Source organism: Aulonocara sp. 'chitande type north' Nkhata Bay, linkage group LG20 (assembly GCF_057382095.1).
Source record: "Aulonocara sp. 'chitande type north' Nkhata Bay isolate Kocher_YH1m ecotype deep benthic linkage group LG20, A_spYH_male_GT1.1, whole genome shotgun sequence".
In the NCBI taxonomy this organism is placed as follows: domain Eukaryota; kingdom Metazoa; phylum Chordata; class Actinopteri; order Cichliformes; family Cichlidae; genus Aulonocara; species Aulonocara sp. 'chitande type north' Nkhata Bay.
In genome coordinates, this window is record NC_141363.1 from 27,076,568 (window position 1) to 27,103,930 (window position 27,363).

At 40.7% G+C, this 27,363-nt stretch overlaps 4 protein-coding genes across 7 annotated transcripts; 3 read left to right on the forward strand and 1 right to left on the reverse strand.

Annotated features, from left to right (window-relative positions):
* Positions 1-2,524: 2,524 nt before the first annotated feature.
* Positions 2,525-7,444, forward strand: LOC147305795 (uncharacterized). Of its 2 annotated transcripts, none has more exons than XM_086276508.1 (7): positions 2,525-2,564; positions 3,987-4,316; positions 4,529-4,717; positions 5,481-5,582; positions 6,596-6,633; positions 6,717-6,860; positions 7,256-7,444. In XM_086276508.1, the coding sequence occupies exons 1-7, from the start codon at positions 2,525-2,527 to the stop codon at positions 7,442-7,444; spliced, it is 1,032 nt and encodes a 343-aa protein (XP_086132634.1). The 2 variants fall into 2 exon arrangements, with proteins under 2 accessions (XP_086132634.1, XP_086132635.1); XM_086276509.1 differs by having other exon boundaries at positions 3,990-4,316.
* A 649-nt stretch (positions 7,445-8,093) lies between these two features.
* LOC147305796 (uncharacterized) lies at positions 8,094-16,260 on the forward strand. 3 transcript variants are annotated; one of them, XM_086276504.1, is made up of 7 exons: positions 8,094-8,306; positions 10,965-11,309; positions 11,512-11,685; positions 13,405-13,506; positions 13,827-13,864; positions 13,947-14,084; positions 14,533-16,260. In XM_086276504.1, exons 1-7 carry the CDS (start codon positions 8,276-8,278, stop codon positions 14,719-14,721), a joined length of 1,017 nt encoding a protein of 338 aa, XP_086132630.1. In that variant the 5' UTR covers positions 8,094-8,275; the 3' UTR covers positions 14,722-16,260. The 3 variants fall into 3 exon arrangements, with proteins under 3 accessions (XP_086132630.1, XP_086132629.1, XP_086132631.1); XM_086276503.1 differs by lacking the exon at positions 8,094-8,306 and adding an exon at positions 9,101-9,163; XM_086276505.1 differs by lacking the exon at positions 8,094-8,306 and adding an exon at positions 9,101-9,163 and having other exon boundaries at positions 13,459-13,506.
* A 2,379-nt stretch (positions 16,261-18,639) lies between these two features.
* LOC147305797 (uncharacterized) lies at positions 18,640-19,966 on the forward strand. Its single transcript, XM_086278079.1, has 2 exons — positions 18,640-18,770; positions 18,888-19,966. Exons 1-2 carry the CDS (start codon positions 18,680-18,682, stop codon positions 19,964-19,966), a joined length of 1,170 nt encoding a protein of 389 aa, XP_086134205.1. The 5' UTR covers positions 18,640-18,679.
* A 328-nt stretch (positions 19,967-20,294) lies between these two features.
* Positions 20,295-22,187, reverse strand: LOC147305798 (uncharacterized). The gene is made up of 2 exons (XM_086278936.1): positions 20,756-22,187; positions 20,295-20,398 (listed from the first exon to the last, which is right to left on the reverse strand). Exons 1-2 carry the CDS (start codon positions 22,185-22,187, stop codon positions 20,295-20,297), a joined length of 1,536 nt encoding a protein of 511 aa, XP_086135062.1.
* Positions 22,188-27,363: the final 5,176 nt, after the last annotated feature.

A 27,363-nucleotide genomic window follows, 5' to 3' on the forward strand; every position in this document is an offset into this window, starting at 1 on the left:
TCCCCCAGCAGCCTACGTCTATTGCAGCATAACTAAGGGAGGATTCAGGGTCACCTGGTCTAGCCCTAACTATATGCTTTAGCAAAAAGGAAAGATTTAAGCCTAATGTCACGATCCTGGGTCTTATGACCCAGTGTTTTGAGTTTTAGTTCATTTTGATGTTTTAGTTTATGTAAGCCCTTCAGGTTCCTAAGTTCATTTGTTATCATGCCTAGGTGTTTCTAGTTCTTATTATTTCCCCCTCGTGTTTCCAACTATGGTAAATCTCCCCTGCTCTTCATGCGTTTCATGTCTGTGTCTTACATTGTGAAGTTCGGGTTGTCATGTCTACGTCTCATTATGTTTCCTGTTTTATTGTGAAGAGGTCTGGTGTTTCTGTGTTCATCGTGTTCAGTTTTACTCTTCCCCTGTGGCGTTGTTATGTTCATGTTGATCTACTGTGCCTTTCTGTTCCATGTTTCAGATCCCTATTGTCCCTATTAACTCCCTAACACCTATGTTCTGTCTCCCCCAGTCTGTTAAGTTCACATGTCTTGAGTTCCGTCAGTGTGTTTCCTGTTTTACTTTCACAGTCTGTTCTATGTTAATGTTTCTAGTTTTGCTTCCCTTGCCTCGTCCTGCTTAATTACTCTCAGCTGTGCTCTCCTCCTGTGGCTCATTCCCCCTCGTTATCCCTCAGTGTATTTAAGCCCCATGTTTCTCTTTATCAGTGTTGCGTCCTCCCTCATAGCTGTGTGATTTTTCCTTGTGGCGCCGTGTGCTTTAGTTTTCCCAGTTTAGTTTATTTTGTATTGTTTTTTGTGTCCCACTTCACGCCAGCAATAAAGCTGTGTTTTTTGAGTTTACCTTTTGACTCTGTGAGTTTGCGTTTGGGTCCTACTCTTGCCTGCACACAGCCGTATTGTGACACCTAATCTTGAAAGTAGAGATGGTGTCTGTCTCCTGAATCCAAACTGGAAGCTGGTTCCACAGAAGAGGGGCCTGAAAACTGAAGGCTCTCCCTCCCATTCTACTTTTAAATACTCTAGGAACAACAAGTAGGCCTGCAGAGCGAGAGCGAAGTGCTCTAATAGGGTGATATGGTACCACAAGGTCAGATAAGATGGGGCCTGATTATTTAAGACCTTGTATGTGAGGAGCAGGATTTTGAATTCAATTCTGGATTTAACAGGAAGCCAATGAAGGGAAGCCAAAACAGGAGAAATATGCTCTCTCTTTCTAGTCCCTGTCAGTACTCTTGCTGCAGCATTTTGGATTAGCTGAAGGCTTTTCAGTGAGTTTTTTGGACATCCTGATAATAATGAATTACAGTAGTCCAGCCTGGAAGTAATAAATGCATGAACTAGTTTTTCAGCGTCACTCTGAGACAGGATATTTCTAATTTTAGAGATGTTGCGCAAATGGAAGAACGCAGTCTTACATATTTGTTTAATATGTGCATTGAAGGACATGTCCTGGTCAAAAATGACTCCAAGGTTCCTCACAGCGTTACTGGAGGCCAAGGTAATGCCATCCAGAGTAAGAATCTGGTTAGATACCATATTTCTAGGCTTTTCAGAGCCGAGTACAATAACCTCAGTTGTATCTGAATTAAGAAGCAGAAAGTTAGCGGCCATCCAGGTCTTTATGTCTTTAAGACATTCCTGCAGTTTAACTAATTGGTGTGTGTTATCTGGCTTCATGGACAGATAGAGCTGGGTGTCATCTGCATAGCAGTGAAAATGTATGCTATGTATTCTAATGATGCTGCCTAAGGGAAGCATGTATAATGTAAACAGAATTGGTCCTAGCACTGAACCCTGTGGAACTCCATAATTAACCTCAGTGTGTGAAGAGGACTCTCCATTTACATGCACAAACTGGAGTCTATTAGATAGATATGATACAAACCACTGGAGTGCAGTACCTGTAATACCTACAGCATGTTCTAATCGCTCTAATAGGATATTATGGTCAACAGTATCGAATGCTGCACTAAGGTCTAGCAGGACAAGCACAGATGAGTCCACTGTCAGAGGCCATAAGAAGATCATTTGTAACCTTCACTAAAGCTGTTTCTGTGCTGTGATGAGCTCTGAAACCTGACTGAAACTCTTCAAATAAACCATTCCTCTGCAGATGATCTGTTAGCTGTTTGACAACTACTCTTTCAAGGATTTTTGATATGAAAGGAAGGTTGGAGATTGGCCTATAATTAGCTAAGACTGCTGGGTCTAGAGATGCTTTTTGAGTAAAGGTTTAACTACAGCCAGCTTGAAGGTCTGTGGTACATAGCCGATCATTAGAGATAGGTTGATCATATTTAAGATCGAAGAATTAATTAATGGCAGGACTTCTTTGAGCAGTTTTGTAGGAATGGGGTCTAAAAGACACGTTGATGGAAATGAAAATTAGCCTATGACACATTTAGAAGAAGGGGAGTGTGTGTGTGTGTTTGTGTGTGTGTGTCCTCATTATTGAGTGAAGTTCCTGTTTTGTGAGTTAAGAAGGAAGAGAAACAGCATTAAACCATCAGAGCCTCAAGATGAAAGGCTGTCACACTCTGGTCTGCTTCATCATACTTAATGAGTGAATTCTAAATTTTAATTTCCGTGTTCTCTTTCTTTCTTTGTTGTTTGCATCTTTATTTTCTGTTTATTAAAAATCAATCACCAGGTTTGTTTGTTTATTGGTTTTTCATGTTGAATCATTGATTTCTGTTGAACCACAAACTGTTTCAGTCTTTCTTAATTTTCTTCTCTTACATGTTTGTTTTGTGGTGTTTATAGCTGGAAACATGTAACTTGAACATGCAGGTCACTGAAAATAGAAGTTTTAAAACAATAAAAAAAATGTCTGTGAAGGTTCTCAGTCATCCAGGTCATCGTAGTCTAAGGAGCTTGGAAAGAAAAGCGTCTGGACTTCTTTAAGTTGCTTGAAGACGTTTCACCTCTCATCCGAGAAGCTTCTTCAGTTCTAAGGTCAAATGGTGGACAGTCCCAGATTTGAACCCAGTGGGAGTTAATCTGGTTTTGATATCGCTTCCCAGACGCCTTAACGCCCACTCACATCCTGGGCCATCTGACCTCAGGAAATCACATGATAGGGTGGGGCCAGGTTTCACAATGAGCTCACCTGAAACCCTGGCTGATTGTGACCCACACTCGTTTTCACACCTTGGCTCATGTGATTAGGTAGAGGATCATCAGGGGGTCCTTTGTCCCTCTTTGGGGGGAAACTCCCACTGGGTTTAAATCTGGGACTCCCCACCATTTGACCTTAGAACTGAAGAAGATTCTCGGATGAGAGGTGAAACGTCTTCAAGCAACTTAAAGAAGTCCAGACGGTTTTCTTTCCAAACTCCTTAGAATAAAAAAAAAAAATCACGTAAACAATATTCTTTAAGCTGCATTTTGCTCCTTAGTTCTTGTTAGGTTCATCCTAATCTCATATGCAGAAATGGCTATTTGTTGTATTTTTTGTGAACGTTGCCCATACTAAAACTTGCAGGTGTCTTTTCATGTATAGACAGTCTCACTGTTTTGCCAAATACAAATGTATCCAAGCAATCTAGCAGGAAATGTATATTTAGACACAACTAAATTCTATGAGCATTTTCGAAACCCCACATGCACCTGGTTCCTCTTTTTTGAACTAATGAGGCATCAGTCAGGTTTTTTTAGGCTCACAAGAAAAACCACAGCATGCATGTTCAAAAAATGAAAATTTTAATGTTAAGCAACAATCCCAAAACATTTTCCACGATAGAAACAATTATTATTCAATACACTGTAAAAAATATGGAGATGAATACATCATTAGAAGCAAATGACACTCAAGTAACTCTCAGTCAGCAGATGTTTGTGTAGATGTCAGAATCAGGAAGTTTTTTTTTTAAATTTTTTAAATATTTAAATAACAATATGAAGAATTTAACTGTACAATTAAAGCACATAATGATCTGTCTTTATAGGATGATGGTAACTATTGAATGCTAATCTTTTCAGCAGCACAGCAGGATGGTCTTGTCAATGCAGAAACACCCAGACACAGAAAAATGGAAGGAGAAGACGTCACACTTGAATGCAGGTTCCTTATCAGTGGAAGCAGGAGGCTCTTCTGTAAGGAAGAATGTGAAAAGGGAAACATTCTGATTAATACAACTGCTGACACATTTCAGAGCGACAGATACAGCATTCAATATTTCAAAAAAAAATTTAGTTATGATATTATGTATGTGAGCATCACACAGCTGAAACAGTCTGACTCAGGAAGGTACAAGTGTACTTTGGACAGCACTTTGAACCCAGATTATTTTGAGATAATTGTCACTGAAGGTAAGTCTCTACAAAAATTATATTCATATTTCTGAAGATGTGAACATATTCACATCTCATTGGCAACAACATTTCTTTCAATTGATCTCCATTCAGTCATTTTTTGAATATAAGCTTAGCGTTGCCATAAAACACCTGTTAACCTACATTACTCGCATGCAGACATACAAACTGCAGGATTGTTTTTGTACTGATTGTTTCTTTGTTCACAGCTGTAAAAATTTCAACACCAGGCTCTACTCCAAAGGCTTTTTCATCATCAACCTTTCTCCTATCAACCTCAACAACAGCAACAACAGCAGCAACAACAACACAAAGTTTTAACTTCAGTTTAGAAAGCGCTACATCTACATCCTCCTCCACTGAAATCCTGAACCCTTCTGAGACACCTGCAGGTCCAGGTATGGGTTCGTCTGTGTATTTATCAAAAACCTCAACCACATTCAAGAGCAGTAGAAACATCGCTCGGTCATATTACTAAAGTGTAAACTTAACGTGTAAACTTTAATTCATTAACTAATGATGCATTGTCAGCTATTTGATTTTGAAATTTTAAGCACAATGTACAAAATGAGTAAAGTTTTCAAACAAATGCAGTGCATAAACAGTGCAAGAGTTAAATGAAGAACTCAGGAACTGCACATGAACAGCTGAGTGAGACCACGTTTGACTTCCTTAAAGCACCATGACATGAGATCTAGATGACAGATGTTATAGACTTCCACTTCTGTGTCGTTACCTGTTACTGTGTGGTCATATCTCAGTGTTCTATATGTGATCCTATGACTATTATGCCATCAAAAAAGTAGACAAAAATGCAGTGGGGAAAAGACTGCACAGAACTGGCCAATCACATTAGCTGTGGGCTACGTCGACCTGACATTACGTTACATTTCTCATGATGTGCATGCAAGCTTAACGTAAAAAGTTAGACTTGATAGTCACACACAGGACAGCCTCATTTGAGTAGTTGGCACTGCATGTGATGGAGGATTCAAGTGCAACAGTCGAAACTGAAACTTCATCTGAAAATAAATTAGGAGGACCAAAAGTAATTTCATACAAATGAAATGTAACTCAGAGTATCTGTGTTTTGGTTGCATAATTCATCGCCAAATATTACGAGTGTGACAGTAAAAAGAAATGTGTTCTCTTGAGGTGCAGATAAGCCGCTTTATGTGATTCTGATTCTGGTCATTATGATCACCCTCTTATCAGCCGCTTTGCTGATTTTCTACAAGAAGATGAAGGCCATTAAACCTAAAGGTGAGTCTGTAGCACAGTGAGAAACCTCTGTTTTTTACCACTTCAGAGCAACTCTGCAGATTAACCTCAGGGTTAACCTTAATTAAGTTCTTATGCTGCACTGCAAAAATTCAAAAACTTACCAAGTATATTTGTCTAATTTCAAGTCAAAAATATCTCATCGCAGTTAAAATAAGACACAATCAGCTACACAGTAACATTTCAGTGAGATATATGAACTCGTTTTTAGACAGTGCATCTTGGATCTGGAGAATTTTCACTTGTTCCAATTGCAGATTTTTTTTCACTTATTTCTTACAATTTTATTTTATTTTTTATTGTATTAAGTGAAAAAAATCAACCAATGGAACAAGTGAAAATTCAGGCGTAGTCAGTTTACAAATTGGATTCAGGTCACAAAGTACAATGTTGGTGTCGAGTTTTAGGATGGTTAAATGCTTATAGAAAAATAAAATTGTTGTTAAACTGATTTCTGATCTGGAAAAAACTGCTGTGACAACATTTGATTGTTTGACTGAAAGGTGTTCAGCACAGAGTCACATTGACCAGTTTTCATACATTGCTAAACCATTGACTTAGGAAAATTCAAATTCATTAAAAGAAAAATGAAAAATGATGTAGTGACAGAGGTTTTAACTTCAGTAGACCTATCCATGTCTGTGACTCTCAGATGCTTCTACACTAGAAGCTAGAAGTACTAGACTGATACTCACTGGGTTGACTTATTAAGATGTTAGGATATATGAAAGCTGACAGATGTCCCGGTAAAGCTGAACATTTCAGAAGCACAACATCTGCACAGCTGGAAAAAAAGATGCAAGATGTAACAGATTACAATAGGCATGAATTAAGTCAAGTGTGACTTGGCTGTGGCACTGAATACATCTTTAAGATTAAGTTGAAAGATATTCAGTTTTCATTCTTTATATTGTTCCCAAGTTTAGTTCCTTTTTTGTAGTTGGTTGTAGTTCCTGGAAGGTGTTTAAGTTTGTGTTCTCACCTGCATTTTTCAGGACCTCCTGTAGAAACAGAATACGCCAATATCACACAGGTTAGTTTTAGAAATTATGAGACACGCAGTCTTCATTACCTTCTGATTTTTATCAGTTGGCCAGTATGTTCTCTTTTTTCCAGAATAACCGATTGTGTGAAGAGATAAGAGACGGTGGTTCACCTCCTGCGGAAGTGTCTTCAGCTGATGCCTTTCCCAAAACCTGCCAGCGAGCTGGAGTTGAAAACCTCGAACTTTACAGCCTCATCACCTATTCTCAAAGTAAAGTAAGTAGAACTGCGGTCTGACTGGTCAGAAACCAGAACAGACCTGTTTGAGTAGTGTCATTAGTAATCATCGATAGGATATTTTCTTTCTGCCAGCTAATAGTAAAAAATAAAAAATGTCCAAATTCAGTGAACACGCTCTGGTTCAGGGTTATTAGGCGTGGCTAGTTTTTTTTTAAGTCCAGGACAAATCCTTTGTTCCTAAACGTTATAATTTTCAGCTTCTGTGAGGTGATAATTTAATGCAGTAGCTGAGGTTGAAGGTTGTAGTGATTTGTTTAGTTTCAGTAAAACAAGTTTAGTAAAGCAAAAAAGTTTTTTTTCACTCCTGTTTTATCTGCTGGATGGGTTTATTTTTTAAGTACATTTAAAGTTTAACCTCACTTATTTTTCAGGCTGAAAATGACACAGATGAAGTTGATTACACTGAAGTGGATTTTTCCCACATTTCTGTAACTAACAGCACCCTCTGTGGAAAATCAGGTGATGTTGTCTACTCCACACCTCAGATACATGCTAGCCCCAGGAACCATGTTAAAGATGCTTCACCTCCTCTGTACTCTATAAAACCAAAACTGAAATAAAATACAAACTGAAAAAAGCGCAACACCTGAAGAGTCTTGCACTGTCACTGCAAAGAGAATAGAGGTTGCAGAGGGGCGTAACAAAGTGTTTGAGAAGGGTTTTTTCACAAATGATTCAAAGTTTAACTTGGAAGCCACGGTGAATGCAGTGTGAAACAAAAGACTTCACATGATGTGATGATGGAACAGAATATTTATGTTTTATTTACACTTTGTATGCAGTAAATTTTATCCGACTGGATGTTTAGTTTTTTGGAACGAAGCTTGTTCTCAGTAAAAGCTGTTTGTTTATGTTGTTTTGTACTAACAGTAGTTTTATTTGAAAAACGACCTATACTGTCTTCTTTCAGTTTGGTTCTGTATTCTTATTTCACTGTTCTTATTTCATAGGAAACATATTGTACAGTGGGCTGAATTCAAAAGCCAGTTTATCTGATTGATTATGTTCACTATGTAAAAAATTATCTAAATCTAAAATATGCAGTCATTGTCATCAAAATATTTTTGTTATAAACCTGCGGTGAGTTATAAATATTTTTAATAACAGAGTATCGATGTTGACCTTTGTGTCCCTCTGGTGGCTACTTCTTTTAACCTTGCACAGTACACAGTACTTTAATGAATGTTACACTATGTTCCTGAACTTTTGCCTCCTACTAAAGGCCTCTAGTGCAAAAGAGGATTTCCTGTACTACAAAGTTTCACTTCTTAAAGTTTACCAGGGTATATCACCATGGTAACTGGTATTAAACCTAACCTGCCCTGGAGCAGGTATTCTTCTAGAGCTGATCAGATATGAAATAATTCCCTAACGACCAGTCAGTTCAACAGATGTTGGTTTCACCGTTGCTGAAAGATGAGTGTAAGTTTACCAGTACACATTTTAAAATATCCTCTTTCCCTAATGACTATGCTTATTTTAATCCCCCCACTGGTTACAAACAATTTTATGCATTTATTTACTTTTTGTTTTTGTGAACTTCAGGAATGTATTGAGAGGTGTCCTTCTTTAAAACAGGAAGCTGATGACTCAGCTAAAGGTTGAGTCACCTGTCATCTCATGTTCTTCTGCATTTCATTTTGAATTCTGTTTTATTTTAATCCTTGCTCTCAGACAGTTGAAGACCACCGACACCGCAACTGAAAAAAAATAAAACTATTTTAAATATGAATATATCTAAATACTCAATTGTATTCCAATTTTCTAGTCTTTACTTAATCTTTATTTTTGCTGGCTTTCTTTCTATTTCAATTCATTATTTTTGTCCTTTGCGTCTATAAATTCTTTCTTACGTATTCTTTATTAAATATTCGTTGTAAATGACTATCTTTAGTGAGCAAAAAGGTTGAATTCATAATCTTTGTGACTTTCTCTTTTGATTATTTTTGTTTATTCATATCCATCCATCATTATTTCTACAGCAGTGTGTCACGTTCTTGTGTTGAGCTTGCTAGCCATCTGGCTTGCGGCTTTGTTTAGACTCCAAGGATGTAAATCCAGCCTAATGCAGCTTTAAAAGTGATGAGACACAAAAGCTAAACCAACACAGAATCCTTCACTCTGCAGTTCAAGAAGTTAAAGCAAAGGGGAGAAGTGTAGAGCTGTATGATGTGTGTGGGGGAGGGAGTCCATCATTAAGAGAAGTGAGAAGTTCCTGGTTTATAAGACAAGCAATATGAAGACAGTATGTGGCACTGCGGTCTGTTTCATCTTTCTCAGTGAGTAAATTTTTGTATTATTACTCCTTCTTGCATATCATTGCTTTATGTGGTTAAATATGTTTATTGGAACATGACGTTTGTTAAAAATATGAGGTAACTTCCCCAAATATAAACAATGCAGGAACCTTTTTTAAGCATGGCTCCATTTTTTATTACCTAAGGTTATCTTTTTTTTTTTTTTCCAAAGATTCTCCAGATTTTTTTGCATTGCACTTCAATATTTAATAAAATTTCCACGTATATACTTGTTTTTAAGGAGTAGTGTTATAGTTGAGATTTTTTATGGGGAACCGACAGTTTACAGTATCACTGTTTTGCAACACACTGGGAAAACTAAAAAAGCTGGGCTTAACATTTGGACTGTTGGAGCTGTTTTGCACCTTTGATGAACAATTGTAAAGTTTAACAGTGTTTCTTTGTCAGAGTGTTTGTGGTTAAACATGTTCAGAGGTGTAAGTGCCTCTGAAAGTACAACTTAACTTCCCCATTTTTATTTAAACACGACTTCAGTTTATTTTGTTTTTCAATAATTTCAGTTTTTTTAAGAAATTATCCTGATTTTCTTGTATTGTTGTTGAATATACAGCCAAATATCTGCATACACTTGTTTTTTATTTATTTTATTTTAAGGATGTATTTATAGTTGACAAGTACACACTGTTGTTTCAACCTCACCGCTTTGCAACACAAAGGAAGGAAAAAGGGAAACTGGTCTTAACGTTTGTTTGTTATTCTAGTCTGTGCGTGTGTGTGTGTGTGCGTGTGCGTGTGTTAGTGTGTGTGGGTGTGGACACAAAGAAAGTGCAGCCACTGTTGGGCCTTCTTCACTTGAACGCTGGTGTTGTGGGTCCAGGTGAGATCAGTGGAAATGTGGGTTTCCAGAAAGGGGGAGACAGATTTCCCCCTGTTCAACATTTATAATCAAAGGGTTGGGGATCTGTCTGTGCCTCCTGAAGTCCATTATGAGTTCTTTTGATTTAAGGATGTTCAGCTTCAGGTTATTTTCTGAGCCTCAGCAGGAATCATTCTCTACCTCCACCCTGTATGCTGTCTAATCTCCATTAGAGAGGAGCCTATTCACGGTGGTGTCATCAGCATACTTGAAGATGATGTTCATTGGTTGGATTGATGCACAAATATGTGTGTACATGGAGTAAATTAGGGGGTTGAGAATACAGCCCTGCGGAGACTTGATGCTGAGTGACAGTTGGGCGAAGAGTTGGAGGCAGTCTGACTGACTGAGGTCTGTTTGTGAGGAAATCTTTGATTGAGGAGCATTTGGCAAGGGAACACGAAGGTGGATCAGTTTGGTGGTAAATTATGTTTAACCATTCTTTGTTCGAAGATGATGCAACAGCAATGTTATTTTTTTCATACTTGTTAAATATGAAACATAAAAGGAACAACACTGCGTGAGTGTTGATATCCCGAAGTCTCTGAATGTTCAGCAACACATCTTCATTTTACGTGCGGAGGTCAGAAAAGCGGACGAAGATGGATTCTGAAGCAAGTAAAACTCAAGATGATATTCTAGCTTTTACACAAAACTTCAACTCTGAGTCTTCTTCAGCTGATGATTTGTGGAGATATTAGGAAAAAACATGACATTTGCTGTTTGTAAAATTACTTTACTTTGCAAGTAAAGTAAGAATTTAGTGAATTCAACTAAACATTTATGACCGTTCACATGAAGTGAATAAAAGTGAATAAATTCAATTAAATTAAATGTACAAAAATGTATTATTCATAACATATTACAGGGTACATATTAACTATTGACTGTTCATCATTTCTACAGCACTGCATGATGGAAACGCTGGTCAAGTCAATACAGGAATTCCCACCTATAGAAGAATGGAAGGAGAAAACATCAGAGTTGAATGCAAATTTTCTTACTCTGGAACCAAGAAGTTCTTCTGTAAGGGAAAATGTGAAAAAAGAAATATCCTAATTGAAACAACAGAGAACGCAGCTAAAAATGACAGATACAGCATTCAGTATGTAGAAAAAGGTGTTCTGTCATCTGATATTCTGTATGTGAGCATCGGTCAGCTGAAAAAGTCGGACACAGGACCATACATGTGTTTGAGTAAAACCTGGCTTGGTGATCTGAGCCATGAGTTTTACATTCTTGTCACAGAAGGTGAGTTCCAGCAAAAATATTTTTTTATGTCATTGCTTTACATAAACTTAAGATTTAGTTTTTATAAGTTCCACTGATGACCACAAACTAAACCTTACATGCAAACACTGAATCTGCTTTAAGCATAATTTTTAAGATTTAATCTCATTGTTTCATTGTTCATGTTGTTTGTATACTTCAACTTTAACATTTCTGTCATCAGGCTCAACAACAAAAACAGAAACAGCAACAACAACAACATCAACAACAAAAACAACAAAAACAACAAAAGCAATACCAACAACAGAGACTTCAGTCTTCAGTTCAGAAAGTGCTGGAGTTTCATCAGTGTCCCCCGAAACCTCAAAACAGCCCCAGAGATCGCCTGCAAGTTCAGGTACATTATACATTTTATGTTTAATATGTAATATACTGATGTAGATATGATCTCGGTTATTCAGACCCTTTTCCATTAGTACCTGCACAGACTTGTTACGGTTCGGGTACCAGGCATTAAAACAGTACCTGCTCGGCCGGGTTTCCAAGAGATCCGAACTTGGCATCACTCGATGAGTTATGATAGCACCTTGTTCACAAAAATCAAAACCACCATTTTTGAAACCCGACATTGAGGGAAATGGCTACAAGAAATGATGCCGTGGTCCCCCGACTCTGGCGAAAAGCCACAGACCAAGCAGCAGGTGTGTCGACATCAGTGTTGCTTCATGTTGCATAATTACATCATGGCCTGCTCACGCAAAAAGCCAAGGGACGTAACATTGTGCATTGGCCTCAATATACAGAAACAGAGATATTTTTGAATAGTACAAAATGCACACAAATGAAGGGTTTGTATTTTTCTGAAATATCACTGATGACATTTGTTTCCTATGGATATAATTATCATTATAGTTAAAACAGTAATAATAATAATAATAATGGATTGGATTTATATAGCGCTTTTCAAGGCACCCAAAGCGCTTTACAATTCCACTATTCATTCACTCTCACATTCTCTCACATTATCACAAGCTACGGTTGTAGCCACAGCTGTCCTGGGGCAGACTGACAGAAGCGAGGCTGCCATATCGCGCCATCGGCCCCTCTGGCCATCACCAGGAGGCGGTAGGGTAAAGTGTCTTGCCCAGGGACACAACAACCAGGACAGAGAGCCCGGGGATCGAACCGGCGACCTTCCGGTTACAGATGCGCTTCCCAACCCCCTGTACAGTACAGAGTACAGTACTCTGTACTGTACATATACAGTCAATTTCTAGTTTTCAGCACTCAGGTACATGTGTGATTTTGGATGAGGATAACAACGTGAGATCTTTTCAGGGTATAGAAAACATGAGATATAATATAAATAAATAAGTAGAAATGCAGAGCTGACGAATGGGTCTCATCATTAAGAGAAGTGAAAGGTTCCTGGTTTACAAGTGAAGAAGGAAGACAACAGCATTAAACCATCAGAACCTTAACATGAGAGCCTGTCACTTTTTGTTCTGCTTTATCGCTGTAATCTTGTAATTTTGTGCTTTCTGGGTGTTACTTGTCTTTGTGTCAAGAGTTTTGATTTTTTTTATATAATTTGATCAGCTTCATGAAATGTGCTTTTTTCTGTTTACTGAGCAATCTACATGTCTATGTGACTTTTCACCTAATAACTTTGTGATGAACTTATTCAGCTACTAAATCACTTCCTGTTTTTAGAGAATAGATGTAGAGAAGATAAACCGCAGCTCTTTCCGAGAACATGCAGTTGTAGAAAAGGGCAAGAACCTGTTGATTCTGAGTGACGTTATCAAAATAGTTATCAAAGTTATCAAATAAAAGTAGTGCAGTATGGCACAACATCTGAATGAAGAACTCAAGAAGTTTAAACCACCGGGCATTAAAAGCTGAGTGAGAACATGCCTGACTTCATTAGAGTTTCACTACATGAGTTCTTAGTGGCAGACAAAGATGTTGTTGGTCCATCACTCAGCAGTTTCTCAGATTTCTTTCCATGAATTTATACAAGTATCAGTGTAACAGTTTGTGTGTCTTTAGTTGCATCAGTTAACCTTTATTGATTAAGAGAGTAACACTAAAACTCTGTTCTGCTGAGGTGCAGATAAGATGCTTTACATGATTCTGACTCTGGTTCTTGTGATCATCGTCTTATCAGCAACTTTGCTGATTTTCTACAAGAACAGGAAGGCCATTAAACCCAAAGGTGAGCCTACAATAAACACACAGCAGTGTTTCATCTTTACAGCGCACATCACACATTAATTTCCTGGAGATTAACCCGACATTACAGTTAATCTAAACTTATGCTGCAGACCTAGTCATCAGGTATGAACTTAACACCCACTGATCTCTGCTGCTGACAGAATAAAAAAACTGACTCATGTACATTTTGTTTAAATTCTATTGTGTCTTAACGAAAAAGCTGAGATATCTTACAAAGTCAGTAGTTTTCCAGCCTGGCTTTAAACAGGTCAGACTATCAATTATGTTAAATGATGTTTGTTTTATGAACTGCATTTTCAGGACCTCCTGTGGAAACAGAGTATGCCAACATTACACGGGTGAGTTTTAGGAACTGTGAGACACCTGAGTTTCATTATCGCTTTATTTGTATCCACCATCTGGTTTATTCTCCTTCTCCAGGCCAAGCAAGAAATAAGAGAGGGGGCCCCACAGAGGAAGGTGGAAGTGTCTTCAATTTACACCACTGCAAAAGGCCCCCAACCAGATGGAGCTGAAAACATCGACCTCTACAACCTCACCACCTGTTCTCAGAACAAAGTAGATACAACTCGTTTCTTATTTTAAACTCTGATGTCCAAATCCAGGACAAACCAGTCTGAGTAATGAAGTAATTCATCAGTAGTCATGGATGGATATTATACTATTATTATGCCCTGTGGATATACTGTTGCATTTCTTTCTGCCAGCTAATAGCAATGACTAGAAATGGCCAAATTCAATGCACAGGATTTGGGTCCAGTTTATTAGGTACAAACACTTTCGTTTTATTCACGAGACATTTGTTTACTTTTTGTTTAGATATAACTTAAAGAGCAATTCAGAAAACATGGCTGAGGGTTATGTTTTTAAAGATTTCACACTCAAAATGTGGGTACAACTTATGTGTACAAGAAAGAATGATGTCTCAGGCTGTAGCTCCATAAACCTTTATTTAATTACAAACACGTTTTTAAGGGTCTGAAGGTTGATCTCACTTTTCTTTCAGGCTGAAGACAACATGAATAAAGTTAATTATGCTGAAGTGGATTTTTCCAACATTCCTGCCACCAACAACACATCCTGTAGTAAAACGGATGAAGTCGTCTATTCCACACCTCTGGTACATACCAGCCCTTCCAACCTCACCACAGATGCTTCACCTCCTCTGTACTCTGCAGTTAAGAAACAGTATTAATGCTGTTGATGGCACTTTACCTCTCACAAAGATCAACAAGTGATTATAATTCAGACAAAACTGAATGTTCTTTTCTGTTTATTGCAAATATTAATGTGCTTTCAATCAGTTAATCTCAGGTTAAAAATGTTTCTTTATGGTAGTTGATAGTTTAGTTTAACTTAACAGAAAACTAATCCTGTTATTCCCATTAATATTTCCATAGAAACTCTGTAGGACAGATTTAATGAAACAGTTGCATAAAGCTCTGCAAACTGACCTGTGAGTAGTACATTGCATTTAGCTGTTGGATTTCCAGATAGTAATCCTATAACCAAGCCTGTGTCTGTAATCATGCAGCATTATTAGAGATCCCTAATTGTATTTTTTACTGTGGCTAACAGTCTGGATAGAGGTTTACCTCAAGACCATTCTGTCTCAACTCATGCTCCATAACTTTGGCTAACGGTGTGCATGGTTAATCATTTTAAAAGCATTTATTTTAATCAAATAGTAGTTTGTTTGTTTTTTACCAGACCTGAAAAAACTGATACTAAAAAGAAACAAATTAAGGAAGCTGCAAAACAAAACAAAAGCAAAGAAATTGTTATTATATTATGTTATTATTCCAGTTTACTCTCACCAAAGCCATCCTGGTCCTAAACAACTTTTACCTGTGTATAAAATCACAGCAGAAATAAACTGTGACCTGCTACAAGCAGGTGGTTGACAAGCTGTCATGGTGGCTACATCCATCTTTCATATACATTCTCTAACCTCCAAGGACCTGACATCCACATATGTGGAAAATACATTTTGGGTTGTCGACACCAAAATACCCAATTTTGCTCTACAAGGGCCAGAGATCCACTTACGAGGACATTATACTGCCGCTGTTCTATCGAAATTTAAAACAAATGTCCTCTTATGTGGATCTCATTATTCTCAGAAACAAAAATCAGGTACAAAAAAAATAATCAGGTAATTCTTTGATTTTCCATTCATCAGGTCCCAATCAGTCTAAATAAGGCTCACATATCATTCACTCATACTAAGAGTAACTAAATACGTATTACTATATAATCTTAATAATATTACATTATTATTTTTCTGAGATATTGCATTTGCACATACGTTTTCTTATTTAAAATTGGTTTTATATTTATGTTTTAATATGTGGGGATAGGTTAATTGGATAATCCAAATTGCCACTAGGTGTGAATGTGCGAGGGAAAGTGAGTGCGAATGGTTGTCTGCCCCTGTGTGACTGGCGACCTGTCCAGGGTGTACCCCTCCTCTCGCCCTATGACAGCAGGGATAGGCTCCAGCGCCCCCCGCGACCCTGACAAGGATAAGCGGAAGCGAATTGATGGATGGATGGATGGATGGATTTATGTTTTATTGAACAATGTTAATGTATTTTTTACAGTGTTGCTGTAAAATAATATTTCACTGGAAGGATTATACTATTTAAATAAATAAAATGTAAGAATATTTTGATGTGTTTCAAGGAAATGAACGATCAAAAGAAGTACATAACATGTGTTTTCTCAATAAAAATACTCCAAGTCTGGATACACATTTCTTCAGTGTCTGCATTGAAAGGCAATTTATTCTCCAATGTAGCTGTTGGAACTACAATACAACGCAAGTGTGTGTGTGTGTGTGTGTGTGTGTGTGTGTGCGTGTGTGTGTGTGCGTGTGTGTGCGTGTGTGTGCGTGTGTGTGTGTGTGTTTATCACATTTGTATGGCATGCAAGCAATGTTCCCTCTAAGCTGCGCACGTGCGCAATTGCGCACTGCTGGCACGGTCTCTGCGCACATAAATTCTGCGTTGTGCACAAAAAAAATCTAACCTGAATTTAAATTAAAATTAAAACTTTAACAATTCTGTTTTGCAGTGTTAGTCAGTGAGTGACTGGCTGCTCCCATATGGGATTAGAACGATGCCACCTTATCCCATAGTCCAGCCAATGATGCCTATATATGCAGCCAATCAAGGTCGTTGACAGGCTATGACAGCGTCCTTATGCGCCGACACCGGTGTTTTAGCGAGCAAAGCGGTGTGGCTGATGTGGAGTGAAGCCACGTTAATGACAACGTGTACAACCATTGGAGATGTGAGCAGGACAGACGGAAAAATTGACGGAAAAAGTGTGGACTTTATACCAGTTTTTAAATTCTGTTGATCGGCCACGTAAAACCAGAGTTATGATAAAAAAAAAATGCAATGTTTGGTTTTCTTCCTGAATACTGTCGTTGTTTATATTTACTGCAGGAAGAAACGGTAAAAACGGCATTTAAAAAAAAAAAAAAAAAGGCTTGAAAGCACTCTCCACCTGTGAGCAAAAACAAACCCCACCCCCCTGTCCCTTTCCTATTCGTCCAAAAAAGTACCATGTCGACCAATCGAAAAATGATATGGCAACATGGCATCTAGTTGTTAAGAAACGGGGGGAAGTTTTAGGAGTGACGGCGGTGCTTTGAGATGTGAGAGATTTGAGACGTTTAGCGCAAATCTTGTGTAGTTAGTGTGTAGTGTAGTCAATAGTTTTATTGTGTGTGTCAGAACAATGAGGCGACTGCTGAATGTTACAGGAGTGACAGGAGTGACACATCTCCTGTTGTCAGGCCTGCAGGTATCAGGCTGTTGTTCTTCTTTATCTCATAGTGGACAGAAATTATTTTTGGAGTGGCACAAATAATTTGTGTGGCATCAGATTTGATGCAGAACAGCTGATTGTTCTGTAAATAGTTTGAAATGTTTATTTAAAAATGCCTTGGCTGCATTTAAAAAAAAATAGCTGCAAAAAAACTTTGTTGTTTGCCAAACTCAGTAACTTTTTTGAAGAAATAACTATATAATTAACTGCCCAGCATTGGTCATTATATACTGTATTTTGCAGACAGAGTTACAGGACTCTCTCCCAGACCACAGACTCATACTCATAATACAAGTCAGAGCTTTATAAAAAAAAAAAAGAAAGAAAAGAAAGTTGTGTTTTCGAAATTGGAGTTTCAATTTCAATTTCAATTTCAATTTTATTTCTATAGCACATTTAAGAGTCACAGGTACAACAAAGTGCTTCACAGACGAGCCATATTTGCAGATTTACAACAAAAGAGAACAGTCAACAACAAAGAAATACAGTTATAGGATGGTAATATTATTACAAGCACGAACCGGGAGGAAATTATACTAAGTAGTTTGAAAGGCGAGCTTAAACAAATGGGTTTTTAACCTTGACTTGAAAGATTGAATAGTTTCCGACGCACGGACATCAACTGGCAAGCTGTTCCAAAGTTTTGGTGCAGCAAAAGCAAAGGCACGATCCCCTTTCGTCTTTAGTCGAGACATTGGTTGCATTAGGAGCCCCTGATTAGAGGATCTGAGTGCCCTTGTGGGGATATATAAATTAAGAAGGTCAATCAGATAACTAGGTGCCAGGTTATTTAAAATTTTAAGTTCTACATACTACACAGGTCATGAACAAGATTTTTTTAAATTTTCATTGTAAGTGGGCTAAAGCAGTTAATTAAAAGTAGCCTAACATAAATGTAAAAACTGACAATGAAAACTGTCGGTTTAACCCTGCCTGCGCTGGCCTGACCTGCAAAGTTTAAGGTGTGCACTGCACAATTTACCCCACAAGGTTGTGCTGTTGAGTCAGATAAGTTCTCATGCAGAAGTGGCATAGAATAGAGATTGAAAATGTGACGTCATTCAAGGGGAAAACCGCAAAGGATTGTGGTAACTCGTGGCAAGAGCTACTAGCGCACACAGGCTTTCAATTGAAATCAGTTACACAGCGATAAAAAGAAACCAAAAATGGCAAGAAGCTGTTGTATTATTAACTGCACAAGCCGGGCGAGCAACAGCCGCGTGAAGCCGACGGGTAAAGCGATTGGTTTTTATCGGATTCCGGCGTGGAGCAGAAATATTCCAAGCCATGTCTCCGAAGTCAAGAAGAGGCGACGGATGGCCTGGATTGCCGCTATCCGAAGACCTAATATAACGTTCGAAAACACTCCACCTCACATGTTAGTCTGCTCCAAGCATTTCCACAAAGGTAAGTGTTTTGTAGTAGTTAATACGTCTTATTTGGCGCTGAACAGAAATCATCGCGCTATGCTCCTTTGATCATAAAATGATCTTGTCTTTGTCTGTATGCATGTGTGTTTTTCAGCACCTGTCACTACGGAAACTACAGCTGAGATCCAACCACAGCAGATAACTCCACAGCACGAGGATGAAGATCTGCAGGACTGTAAAATGTGTTCTCTAAGGTTACAAGAAATAGCACACCTGCAGGAAGAAAACCTAATATTACAAAAAGAACTGTCCAAAAGGAAATTAGACATGGAATTCTTGAAAGATAACAACTCTAAAGTTAAATTCTACACAGGGCTGCCTTCTTTTGCTTTACTAATGGGGGTGCTACAACAAATCAGCCCGAGCTTGCCAGACACTGACAGGAAAATTTCCCAGTTTCAGATGCTCTTGTTGACTCTCATGCGTTTAAGACTCAACCTTCCAATTGCACATATTGCACACCTCTTTGATATTAGCCGGACAACCACATCCACTGTATTTAACATTACTGTAAATGTGCTATACGCTCACCTCAGTCCACTGGTGCACTGGCCGGGAAGACATTGCATACAGGCCAGTATGCCACACCAGTATGTTGAGATGTTTGGTGACCGGGTGACAGTTATTGACTGTTTTGAACTGTTCATAGAGAGAGCACAAAATTTATGCGCCATGGCGGAGACGTATTCCACATACAAAAGTAGACACACAATGAAATATCTCATTGGCATCACACCACAAGGGACCATCTCTTTCATTTCTAAAGGATGGGGAGGGCGTACCAGCGATAAACGAATAGCTGAAACATCTGGCTTTCTACAGAAGCTGTCACCTGGGGACACAGTGCTCGCTGACCGGGGTTTTGATATCAAGGAAAGTGTTGCCTTAATGGGTGCCACTTTAAAAATCCCAGCATTTACACGGGGTCGTAGTCAGCTACAAGCAAAAGATGTGGAGGACACACGAAAACTGGCACATGTCAGGATCCATGTTGAACGCGTTATAGGCTGTCTACGGTCCAAGTACACTATCCTAAATGACACCATCCGTTTAGGTTTTGTGGTGCCATGTGAAGGTGAGAACATGACTTTGCTGGATAAGATAATCGCTGTGTCATGTGCGCTCACAAATATGTGCCCAAGTGTTGTTGTGAAGCATGCAAGTGATGAATAACTGTTTTCCAATTTGTTGTATCAATTGTTTGTTGTGGTTGTTATTGTTTTGTTATACTAACGGTATACTATTTTGCCTTTGTCCTGTAAGCTTCTGTCACGGTCTCGCTGGCAGACCGTGGGGATGTGGGGAAAGGAGGACCCAAAATGCAGGACTCTACAGTGCAACAGTGTTTATTTACAGTGGTGACAATCCAAACAACAATAAATCCCCCGTGCGATCCCAACTCCCGTTCCGTGTCTTCTCCTTTAGCCCGTGCTCCGTGCTCTGTCTCCGTTCCCTGTGTACTCTCTGTGTGCTGCCTCCTGGTCGCCACTCGGGAAGTCACTCAACGATCCAGCGTCGAGGAGCTCTCAGCCACACTGTTTTGAAGCTCCTCTGACGAGGCTTGATCGGCGCCAGGTGTGTGGATTCCTGGGTGGGACCGGTCAGCTGGCAGGGCCACACCCACCAGGCCTAAAAGTGCCTGCCACGACCGCACCCTCACACACACACACACACACACACACATGCACATAAACACCTGACAGTACACCAACACGGAAAGCAGGACAGCGGACACAACCATAATAACAATAATCACAATAACCACGATAATAATAATAGTCCACACTGCTCACGGACCCCGAATCCCTGGAACTGGGTCCGTGACAGTACCCCCCCTCTAAGGGTCGACTCCTGGCGACCCCAAAACAAAACAAACAAAAAACAGGAAAACCAACCCAGGGCGGGCGGCGGGGGGAAAACAGGACGGAGGGCCGGAAAACCCCAGTTCAACAGTCCAATCACTGCCATGGTGGGAAAACAGTTCTGGCGGCCTACCTCCAACCCCGTGATGGAAGCAGAACGCTTCAGGCGGCCTGCCACGGATCCGGTGGCAACGGCGTTGCAGCTCCGGCGGGCGGCCACGGGTCCGGTGGCGGCAGTGTGACTGCTCCGGCGGCCTGCCACGGGTCCGGTGGCGGCAGTGTGACTGCTCCAGCGGCCTGCCACGGGTCCGGTGGCGGCGGCGTTGCTGCTTCCGCCTCCGCACAACGCACGATACCCAATGTACCGGCCGGGCTGCAGGACGTGGCGGCCGGGCTTCAGGACGTGGCGGCCGGGCTTCAGGACGTGGCGGCCCCTCCGGCACGCAGACCGCCAGCTCTGGCTCAGCGGATCCCTCCGGACCTCCAAGCTCCTCCGGTGGCAGCGCGGGCTCACCAGGCTCGCTGAGCTCCTCTGCTGGCAACGCCGGTTCCTCCGGCTCGTTGAGGTCCGTCAGCAGCAGTGCGGGCTTCTCAGTGGGTGGCTCGCTGGGCTGCTCCGGCTCACAGTGCTCCTCCGGCGTTAGCTCGCTGAGCTCCTCCGGCTCGCCGAGCTCCCGCTCGGGCACGCTGAGCTCCTCCGGCTCGCCGAGCTCCCGCTCGGGCACGCTGAGCTCCACAGCTGGCGACGCGGGCTCCTCCCGCTCGCTGAGCTCCCGCTCGGGCATGCTGAGCTCCTCCGGCTCGCTGTGCTCCTCCGGTCGCGGCGCGGGATCCCCCTGCACACTGAACCGGTCACCTGGCGGTGACGATGGTGACATGGCAGCAGCAGGCGGTGGATGTGGTGGCAGAGTAGTTCCAGCAGGCATACCAGCCTCCAACACAGCTGGCTGTAGGAAAGCTTTAGAGTCTGGCTGCGGTGAGGCACGCCGGCGGCGCAAGCGTCGCTTCTTTAACGATGCCGGGGCCGGCGTATCAGGCTGAGGGTCCACCAGCTGGCCGGACAGGAGAGCAGCTGTGTGATTTTGAGCCGCCGGTCCTTGGTCCGCCGACTCAGCAGGTGCCGCAGAGGTGAGTGGAGATGGGGTGAGGTGCAGAGGGCGAGTGAAACGTTTCCCCCGCAATGGAGGGTCCAACAAGCAAGCTGCAAGCGACGGCGGGGAGGCTATCAGCCTATGAAAAAAGAAATAGGCAGCAAGGGCTCCCAGGGAGTTTGCCACATCCTCCTCGCCCGGACAGCCCAAACCAAACAGCTCAAAACAGGAACTTTCCCTCAGCGTGGTTATAATCGAAATTAGTCTCTTAATGTCCAAAAAGCTCACAGATGAGGTGATTGATGATAAGAAGGAATCAAAAAATACGACCTGTAAGTGTCTCTGATGTGGATCTGCCGCCTGGATAATGCTCCGACAGTATTTCCAGAGCTGGGCGAGCAATTCCTCCTGTGAGACGGTCCTTGAGTCCGCTGGGCCCATAATGGCTGGATCGTTCTGTCACGGTCTCGCTGGCAGACCGTGGGGATGTGGGGAAAGGAGGATCCAAAATGCAGGACTCTACAGTGCAACAGTGTTTATTTACAGTGGTGACAATCCAAACAACAATAAATCCCCCGTGCGATCCCAACTCCCGTTCCGTGTCTTCTCCTTTAGCCCGTGCTCCGTGCTCTGTCTCCGTTCCCTGTGTACTCTCCGTGTGCTGCCTCCTGGTCGCCACAATTCCTCGGGAAGTCACTCAACGATCCAGCGTCGAGGAGCTCTCAGCCACACTGTTTTGAAGCTCCTCTGACGAGGCTTGATCGGCGCCAGGTGTGTGGATTCCTGGGTGGGACCGGTCAGCTGGCAGGGCCACACCCACCAGGCCTAAAAGTGCCTGCCACGACCGCACCCTCACACACACACACACACACACACACACACACATAAACACCTGACAGTACACCAACACGGAAAGCAGGACAGCGGACACAACCATAATAACAATAATCACAATAACCACGATAATAATAATAGTCCACACTGCTCACAGACCCCGAATCCCTGGAACTGGGTCCGTGACAGCTTCAATAGTAACATGTAACACTGTTGTCAGTTATAAATAAAGACAGTCCTGATGAAAGACTTGTGCAACACTTACTTTATTTGTATTGGTTCTGACACTGTATATTAGTACAAACTGAAAAGAAAGAGATTGCGTTGGCCCATTCTGGACATAAAGAGATAATTTACAGCACAGCTGTAAAGTGCAGTGGTGCAAATCGGCAAATATTTACAACAAAGTATGACTGTTGTGACAGACATTTATAGCAATGTAAACATCTTATAATTCACTGTGAGTGACAGAACACCAGGTAACACAAACCATAGAGTGCAGAGTACAGGAAGATGGGTCCACCTTAAAGTGACACTAAACATGAAATCACAATAAAGTCCTTCAATATAAGAGAGTTGTCTCTGAACGGGTGTAATTGAAATACTGTCTGGTTAGTTTTCTATGCAAGCTTTTTTCTTTCGTTTTTTTTTTTTGTCACGGTAACATCCATGGAATGTGGCCCTTGTGAAACACTGGGTTCTGGACCAGTGTAGTGATTGGCCAAGAGCTCAGGCATCACAACTTTGTAGAAGAAATCCTGAGCGACAGGCAGCATTTTAGCCCACAAGTCTACATCTGGCATCACACGTGTAATAACACAAGCTTCTGTTGTCCACACAACAAAGTCACAAAAGTGTATTGGAACCGACAATGAACTTCTTGCGGTGCTGCAAATGCGTGCATTTGATGCGGCGCTTGGATCGTTTTGCCACGAGTTACCGGCATGCAGTGCGCGAAAGTCACGTGGTCTGTCAATCTCTATAAAAGTGTTTGATTATCGCTTGTAGCTGATGTTGCACAATGTAGCAAAACAATTTAGCAGCAGACGGTAAGCCAACACATGTTGCTTCAAATTCTCTTATAATAAATGGAAATTAAAATTAGTTTAAACAACACAATTTCCATCTAATCACAGCAGAGATAGTGAAGGTAGATGAGTTTCAAAACCTTGGATAAGTCCAGTCTCCTGGAAAGAGGTTGGACTATATCCCAGTATCCCCTTGGCTTGCTACCAATACGTTGGTGTTTCTCCCTGTAGACAAGAGGGTTCCCTGAAACCTCTGGTCAGGTAATGGCTGGGCTTCTTGGAGTCCCAGGGTGGGGTGCTCCACCTGGTGACTCCCATCGTTTTGGGAGACTTCAGTGCTCATGTAGGCAATAACAATGTAACCTGGAGGGGCACAATTGAGAGGAACAGTGTGTTCTGTTACTGAATTTCTGTGCAAACCACAGTTTATCAATAACAAAGACCATGTTTGATCATAAGGGTGTCCACCCTCGGCCAGAAGGTCAGTGATTTTACAATTGTATCAGCAGATCTGCAGCTGTATGTTCTGGACTCTAGTGAAGAGAGGGGCTGAGTGTGAAGCAGCGTGAATGAGAATCAGCACCTCCAAGTCTTAGGACACCTCAGTCAGAAGTAGGTGGAGTGTCCACCCCGGGTCAGAAACAAGTTATTGGCCCAAGTGGAGGAGTTCTTGAGGTCTGGTTCACAAGTGAAGACAGAGGATAGCAGGACATCCACTGACAGATTGGTGTTGTGGCTGCAGTGATGCCAGCCATACTGGTCCATCATGGTGAAGAGAAACCTGAGTGTAAATACAAAGTTCTTGATCTACATCCCTACCCTCACCTATGGTCACGAGCTCTGGGTAGTGTTTGAAAAAAAGAGATGGCAGATACAAGCAGCAGAAATTAGCTTTCTCAGAAAAGTGGCTGGCCTCCCCCTTAGAGATAGGGTGAGGAGCTTGGCTATCGGGAGGGGCTCAGAGTAGAGCCGCTACTGCTCCACATCAAAAGGAGCCAGTTAAGGTGATTCAGACATCTGACAAGGATTATTATTATTATTATTATTAATATTATAACTTTATTTCAGACATATACAACCTCCTGGGTGAGGTGTTCTGGGCATATCCCACCAGGAGGAGGTCCCAGGGCAGACCCAGGACATGCTGGAGAGATTATATCTGTCAGCCTGAACGCCTTGGTGTTCCCCCGTATTGGAGGTAACTGGGGAGGTCTGGGCTTCCTTGCTTAGGCTACTGCCCCCATGACCCAGATAAGTGGAATTAGTTTTGCTGTCACTGAAGTTTAAAATTAACGCCATCCAGGCTTTGATTTCACTGAAACATTCTAACAGAGCCTTTAATGAGCTGCCATCATTTCACGGTGTGGGACGGAGAGATTTCGCAGGTCTTTCCTCCCCACTGCTGTCAGACTCCATAATAAAGACTTTAACTGATCAAGCACACACATCCATACATATGCAATAATACTAAGTGCAATAATCCTTTCTGTCATCGTTGTATTTTTACTCAGTTGTATATAGTATTTGTATTTGTATTCTATTTTTATCTTATTGTATATTTATTTTATTTTATTCTACTGTATATAGTATTTTATTCTATTCTGTACAGTTGTGTACTGTATTTATTCTTATTGTATTCTAATTTTTGCCTCATAACTTTTGCACTGTCCACTTCCTGCTGTGACAAAACAAATTTCCCACGTGTGGGACTAATAAAGGTTATCTTATCTTATCTTATCTTATTTGTATGTATGACCTCTGTATCTCTGACCTCTGATGGAGGAATCCAGACAGTGAACATCCAGCAACATCAGTTACAATGTGTTTCCTCAGCACACTTTAAAATCAACTGGGTTGTACGAGCCATTTATAAATAAGGCTACATAGCCCACTTCTCCTTAATGCACGTTCACTTTCTATATCTTAAATACAACTTCTGCTTCTACCCTGAAACTCAAACTTTACAACAGGTCATGGCCGCAAAGTATTCTGTAATTCATTCCCTCACATATAAGAAGATGAAACACCACATTTTTTTTACCTGTTCTGCTTTTTCTTATTTTCTGTCAGACGCACATTCTTATAATACTCACATTCAATATGGCCAACTGAGAACCTACCTGATTATTTTTGCTGACCATGTCCAGCTTTATGATCATAATGTACCTACCATCTGATGGTTCCTTCAAGTAAATAAAGTGCTGTGTCACGAAACTCAAATGACTTCAAACTTGTTTACTGAAGATGAAAGTGAGTTAACTGTACTTAGATGATCTTCACGATCACCCAATCTCAGTACAATTGAGTAATAAGGTGAGTGAATACATTTTTGTTTGAAATTTTCTATTTTGATGGCTCAAAGCTTCCTCTCTGTCAGTGTCAAAACTTTTTTAGTAGTCGAGTTGCTTTTAGATGATGCAGTGTTTTTGGTTTCACACGAAACTGGAGTACAGCCAGACAGCTAAATTAAAGTGAATTTGATCAAGTCTGAAAAGTCTGCTTTGTGAGACGCAGGACAGACTTCCAGAAACCAAAAGAATCAACTTCTGCAACTTCTGAAGGACGATTTAAAAGAAACCCATAAATAAATGGACACTTAATCTTTGACTCTGCAGTAGAAAAAAACCCATCAAAGCGCAGGAGTGTGAATTTGAAGGAGGGACTGCGAGGATAAGAGAAGTTAGAAGTTCCTTGTTTCCAAACAGAGAAGTAAGAGAAGCAGCATTAAACATTAAGCCGTCAGAACCTCGAGATGAAACTCTGTCACATTTTCTTCTGCTCCATCTTCCTCTGTAAGTAAATTCTTATTATTTCTGATTTATAAAAATGTTTGCAGGTTTTGCACTACATCAGAAAGAGTGCTGAAAGCAGAAGCAGAGGCTGTCTGTGAGTGAATGTCCACAGCTGGATGCTTCGATACTGAACCGCGGTCACAACATCCACACTTAAAAAAAAAAGTTTGTGCGCCTTCAGCGTTTTGTACGCTACAATATGGGTTCGATATTCATGGTGGCTTTAGGTGCACCTCGTTAATTCAGCAATCTATACTCCCGAACACATCAGAATGTTTAAAAGGCTGGTTCAGTTTAATTTTGCTTTCTTGGGATAAACATCTGTAATTACTTTGTTGTTCTATTTGATGCAGTGTTTTATATAATTCAGGCTAACATCATGACTATAAGGAAGCTTTTGAATTTTTTTTTTATGTCAAAACAAGTTCAATTTTTCATCAGCAAATTCTACAAAATATCATCTAATTTCTTTATCTGTGGATTTTCAAATACCTTACTACACACAAGTCAGTGGGATAATACTGTTGAATTTGATGCAGCAGTAACAGAATTACAGTATACTTTGTTTGAATGAGGACATACCCACCACTTCGAGTTTTCCAGGTAACTTGTGGCTTTCAGTAAAGAATAAAAGGTCCTGGTCTTGGCCAGTAAGTCACGTTTCTGTGAAAGCTAAACTGCAGCAATCTAACTGTGGGCAATAACTGGCAAAAGACAACAACGTTATTTGTGCCTTTTTACTAAGTTCAAGAGGAACAGCACAGCTTAAATGTTAACAGACTGAAAACTGAATATTACGCATGTATTTCAAAAGCCTGAAAGCAGATCAATTTCTTATCTCAAACAACTAAAAGGTCAATTTTTAAACTTTTAACTCTGAGCTGAGCTGTTCTTCAGCAGATGGCTTGTGTCGATGTCAGGAAGAAGCAGGGTGATTTTGTTCAAATGAAAAATATAAAGAGA